General features: G+C 34.1%; 1 protein-coding gene across 1 annotated transcript in view; it reads left to right on the top strand.

Moving 5' to 3' along the window:
* The first annotated feature begins 3,847 nt into the window (after nt 1-3,847).
* The window catches only part of glsb (glutaminase b), a 33,224-nt gene continuing 30,594 nt past the window's right edge, over nt 3,848-6,477 (top strand). Inside the window, 1 exon segment of the mRNA XM_043248998.1 lies at nt 3,848-4,126. Within this exon segment, the coding sequence (XP_043104933.1) occupies nt 3,848-4,126 (279 nt within the window).

Raw genomic sequence — 6,477 nt, 5'->3', positions numbered from 1 at the left:
CTCGCCAATAGCTGGTATATTAACATGAGCAATGTGTTATAATTCACCAGAAAGGCTTATTGTATTCAACAAAAACGTGAGGGCTGCGCCATGTATCAGAAATAATATAGATATTGTACAGTACGGCTAAATGCATCAAATCAACAAGGCTGTTATTTTTAGAGTGAACTCATTTGCACAAGTAAAGTAAATTAGGAACATTAATATTAGTATTGTATTTCTTACAGTATTTAAAGAAATTATTTTAAATAAATATATCTTTAATTAATAATAAATAAGTATTATTGCAACATTTCGTATTTTAAGTGCAGTTATTGAGTACAGGCAACGTTAAATTTTTTACAAATGTATAAATAGGAAATGATATGAAGATATAATTATATAAATGCAAATCTGTATATATATATATATATATATATGTATATATATATATATATATATATATATATATATATATATCTATATCTACACATATTATCTTTTAAAGCGTTTATTTTAGATGCTGATTAATGTTGAATAATCATTTGCCCAGCACTAATAGTTTTACTAAATGAGTAAGATGTTCAACAGAAAAACTAAATATCGCAATGTCATTTTGTTTCCCAATATCATGCAGCAGTAATCCTATGTTTTGATTATTTATATTTGGAAGAGAGAAATGTAGGTTTTTCATCCCATCGTGAAGAGTTAATTTTGTAGTACACTAGCATAAGCATTCAAACACATAGGGACTAAAAACTCTAATTTTGATCTGTAGGGTCATATCTTTTAAAGGAAGTCGTCTTCTCCTCTGTCGGGTTTTGATATCATAGTAGTATGAATCTGAATTTGAAAGTCTCTAATATGGTGCTGTGGCTGAGTTACTGCATGCGGAGGAAAGCATGCGATACCGTTGCTATTCGAGCACTGAAATCTAGGGCGAGCAGTTGGCCTCCTTGTCATCTTGAACAGATAACGTATAGTAGCAGTTGTTGTTCCAATGTAGTAAAGCACAATTTAATATATTTAAATACAGTACTCTTAACATACCATACAAAGTGATGCTAATCTGAGACAAGCATGTCCCTCTGACCAATAAGTCGTATAAATAGGTTGAAGACGATTCGCGCTGACTGGACTTGAAAACGGGCGTCATTACTGCACCATTCCAGTCTTTATCATGAAATCACGTAGCGTGTTTGTGTTCCTGAATATTTAGTGCGTGAAACCAATACCAAGATGGCCTATTGTCATAACTCAGTGGCGTGTCTAAGTGTCCCAGCCTCAGAGGACATTCGCAGCCACGGTATTTCTACTCTGTTTCATGAGTGAAGACATAGTCTTAGATTGGGCTAGCATTATGATAGTATATGAAACTGATATACTGATGTTTGATTCTCGAGTTTATCCTACTGCGCAACATTTCTAGAAGTGTTTCTCAATGGCGATACATGTTTTTCGTAGGACTTGTGTAAATCCGATTTACACACTCTTTATATAGTTTTAAGAGCATCATTAGAAATTGAAGTAGGCACAAGATAATCAGGTTTCCACAGTTTACATGTCTGTAATAACTGCAGTCAAGCTGTTATATAATCTGTTTGCGTCAAAGACAAATACCTCTCAATATGCTCCAGTGCGAGGGCGATTTTTGCGTCCTGATCATACACTTCAGTATTTTGAGATTATGTGAAATATTATGTACTTTTATTTTTTAAGTTATTTTCAGAGATCTCGAGTATTAAAATCTGCCGAATTGGTGCCATTCAAACACATATATTTTATGTTTACGCGAGGCGTCTGATATTGATGGAATTCTGAGGCGTCCGTCACGATAAAGAAACAGCGTTGTCTGTGAATATTTATCTGCTTTTTCAGCTTTTTACCTTAGTTTTAAAGCATTTCCGCATTCACGATTCTTCGCAAATTAGTAGTTTGTGTGTATTTGGATGTTCGTTTTGGGTGGAATGGGAAATGAGATTTGGAAGTTGTGAACATCTGGACTTAAAGCCGCCAGCAGCCCTCAAGCTCTCTAAGAGCACTGGAACAAAATTTATGAAAAAAAAAAAACAGTTTGATGAAGAAAAAATCTGATTGGACCTTACTGGTTGCCCGTTACAGCCAGCCTGCCATAATAAGACATATCTAGAGCGCCTACCTGTTCTTTGCCTTATTGCTGTCTACAGAAATGATCAAGTCTTTCTCTAAATCTTTGTGCACTTGCTTTTGTATAATAGACTTGGCCATCTTGGACTGTGGGGATGCAAACTGTGTTTGTCAGTCAGAACTTGTTCTCATCACTTTTAGTAGAGAGTACATTAGGATATGCATGCAGTAGTCCTGCACATATTGTTTTGTAAACACTAATACTCCATTTATTTGTTATACAGCACAGACATTAACTCTATTTTTTGATCTGATTGTGAAGTACTTTTCATTTCTCATGCTGTTTCCATCTTTTACTAGACATCAAGTGGTTTAACATATACACCGTAATTTCCAAGACAGAAATGTTTGGCCTGCTTACCATCTTAAGAAATGCCTAATTTATTATAGTAATTATTATGTTTCGCCATTACTCCTTACAATAAATACTATCTGGACAAGCGTACCTTCTCTCTGTCCAATAGTCATGAAAATAGTTTAAAAACATATAAATATCAAGACCAAACAGTAGGCGTCATACGCTGCATTTCTATCTTTATCCATAGGTAATGCCAGGCTATGTTTTTGCCAGAACATATAAATATGTTATATATTTAACATAAAATATCCTGCATGCATTTTTATGCCTTAATCATTGGTTTATCGATGTCCTTTAATCTACAATAATAGAGGAAACGTAAAAAAATCTGTTGCAGAAAACTATTGCCCAGATGCACTGCCCTCAGTCAAAAGATATATTTTGAGCAAAATGTGCGACATGGAAGTACGACATAGTTTTCACAAAAAATAAGTGGAGGTTAAAAAAGAAACCGTTACACAGTACCATTACATTTCTGTAATATTATAAAGCTGAAAATTGTACAGGGTGGAGTAGTTTAATTAATTAGATAATCCCTCAAGATTATAATGAAAATTATGAATTCAGGTGATTATAAATTGGACAAATGTTTAGTTCAAGTGTTTTTGTATTCATGTTCCCTTAAATAGTGACTCATTGAACAGATGTTATTTTTTTATTTTTATCTTACTGGAAACTTCCTTGTATTACAAATATGTATGTATGTATATATATATATATATATATATATATATATATATAACATATATATATATATATATATATATATATATTAAAAGTAAATAACATATATAGCAAAACCTCAGTCTGATTCAATGCAGTGCAAGTGGTGTGAATAATTGTGCTTCAATTATGCTCCATAATGAAAAATTCTAACTATAAGTGATTATGATTATGACCTGTTTAAAAACAACTACAAAGGCAATATTTATTATTCATAACATTAACTTCTATTTATATTAATGCTAAAATAATAGTCATCGAACTATGCCACAAATGAAATGGGGGATTATGTGATGTATGTAGAAAAATACATCAAACCATGCCTTCTTTTACACTTTCATCCAAATGCACTTTCTTATTTCTATACTGGCCTTGTATTAATATATTGAATTAATTTTCCAGTTTGCATTTTAGTTTCAAATTTTAGTTTTTTTTTTTGTCATTATTAAACGGGTGAGTGCGTCTAGTAAAATGAAACTGGAGCTGGATATACCATTTCTTCAAAAATATTAACGCACAAATCAATAAACGCAATTACTTGAAACGGCTATTATACTTCTTTGATGGGTTGAGTGCAGTTTTCCATCTTCTTCCGGGTAGACCTGCCTGCGCCCCGATGACATGCGTGCAGACAGACGACAGCGGGCGGCGTGTGGGCCGTGTCTTCCACCCGTGTCGTTTGCATCCCACATCATATTAACGCATTTTGGAAACTGCCAAAATGAGTCACAAACACTCGCTGTTATTGCTTCCACCCTTTTGTTGTGCGTGCACGATGCCTGCGTGCGATATATCAGCAGTGCTGATAAGCCGCCCGCCGCCCACGGTCAGCCCAGGCAGAGACCCTCCGCGCGGATGCCGGCGCCCGCGGCTTTTCGCGGGAACTCCATTCCGGTCATTGTGGGTTTTATTTGTAGAACAACTCGAGGGGAAAAAAATCAAAGTTTTGTCTGTGCTGTCCCAAATACGGAGATAAGATGGAACTAAATGATCAAAAAAAAGTTCAAAGTAAAAGCTGAATCATTTCAAGGTAGAAAATCACCATTTAGATACTATGGCACATACAGTGCTCATTCAGAAATAGAAGTTGTGCTTCGTTTATTTGGACTTTGTATACGATTAAAATATCTGACTTATATATGTTTCGATATTTAGATGCTGTATTTTATTCTGGATTATTTCATTAAAAAGAGCAGCATGTGTTTAAATGATGTGTAATAAAATGAACATATGACTAATGCACGTGTTGAATGAAAGCATTGCTTTTATTAACCTCTCCAATAAACGTTTCTTCGAGCAGCAAATTGGCACGTTAAGATGATTTCTGAAGGATCGTAGAGACACTAGTGATGCACAGAAGTTCAGCTTTGCGTCACCAGGAAGTAAAATTACAAATTATATTTAGAAAGAAACTGATTTTACGATATAAATACATTCCTGGTGTAGTGTTTTGCTGTATTTTTGGGCACATAGATACATGTAGTATTAGATGGGACTTCATTTTAAACATTTAAAAATCATGATGTTTGTCGTGCTGCACTTGCACCAGTTCATTTTTAATTCTGTATTACATTTTAGGCACAAGTGTTATTTTGCTATTTTAGTTAGTTACAATGTTCAGATTATTCTGACTTAATTTGCATAATACACTCACAATAAACTGTACACACATTCTCCACAAGATGGCAGCATCCACTAACATGTATGTCTTCGTGCGTTCTTTTGTTTAATACACCTCCAATAGAATGATTGTATTACTACTCTGCAGTAGAGCGAAACACTACATTTTTTTTTGGTTAATACGTTTTAGTTAGATGTTTTCTAGAATGGTGACTCAGTAAGCTGTACCGTTTTTCTCTCTTAAGGGCAACATGCGGTCTAGAAAGAAGTTTACTATCTGAAAATAAACTGTTCCTAAACTAGTAAAATATATTTCATATAGTCAAGAGACTGTTTTGTGTGAAACTGTTACTGCTCTGAAACTGTAAGTGATGTCCTTTTTCATTGGCAGTGGATGAGGTAACACCCTTTCCATTTCTAGACCATATTCCCTCCCCAGCAACAAGATGTTTGAGATCTGTAGCAGCAATGAAAGTAGATGCAGTCATTTGCAGTGTTTTAAAGTGTTTCTTCTAATGGTCTACTCGTTGCATTACTACTGGCGCTCAAAATACGTCAGACTAAAGCAGTAAAGCTATATTTTTTTCTTTAGTGACTCTTTCCAACATAAAAGATTGCTCAACATTGCATTTCACATATGGAACAGAAAGTATGCAGTGAGTTTTAACTGGAATTTGTCTTTTACTTTACAGCCATTAGGATAAGCGGCTTCCTCTAAAACGCTGTCGATCAGATTTTAGTTGATAATAAAGCTACTCATCTGGATCATGTATTCAACATTTCTTAGCATCAATTTTTAAAAAAATATATAACTAATATCACTGCATCAATGCTTCATGTACTTTTGTTATTAGAATTGACAGTTTATTATTGCACTTATTATTTTTTTTCCCGAAGACGATATTGCATCCGCAGCTCTTCCAATTTAATGGGATACATTGTTCCCATGAACTGAAACATATTGAAAGGTATATGACGTTGGGAAAATAAGACATAAATTACTTCCAGGACAGATTACCATTGCAATGCAATGCAGTGAATAAAACGTCATCAAAAATTATTAGTTTGCATACTTTGTGAACTGAAATAAAGCTGAACTATTATTGAAAACTTAAATAAGAAGACAGAAATCTATGATATATATATATATGTATATGTATATATATATATATATATATATATATATATATATATCATATATATATATACCACCACCACCACATACACACACACAATTAAAATAATAAAACTACTAAATACTTTGAATTCACATTGGTGTATTAAAAAGTTACGTTATGTTAGTATAAAGTAGCGTTGGTGTATGAAAAAATGCAAATGCACAATATTAAACATTCACAACCCTGTCATATGCGAAATAAACGACGCCTGAAGTCAATAAAAAACATACAATGAGGTCGTACGGTGAGTCATTGCCGGGATGTGATACGCAAGCAATCAAATGAAACATGTTTTTAAGCCAGTAGGGTGAGAGAATATGCGCATATATTAGCGTCGTCCCAGCTGGTTAGGTGGGCGTGTGCGGGCGCATTTATCGTGTTCTTCGCCAGCTCCTCTATCCAGTAGGTGCAAAGTGTTGGAATTGGTTGTGCCGTTGCTTCCAGGACTACAAG

The sequence above is a fragment of the Puntigrus tetrazona genome, chromosome 9 (assembly GCF_018831695.1).
Source record: "Puntigrus tetrazona isolate hp1 chromosome 9, ASM1883169v1, whole genome shotgun sequence".
Classification (NCBI taxonomy): domain Eukaryota; kingdom Metazoa; phylum Chordata; class Actinopteri; order Cypriniformes; family Cyprinidae; genus Puntigrus; species Puntigrus tetrazona.
Note: the sequence above shows the minus strand (reverse complement) of the source record. Positions and strands in the feature narration are given on the sequence as shown.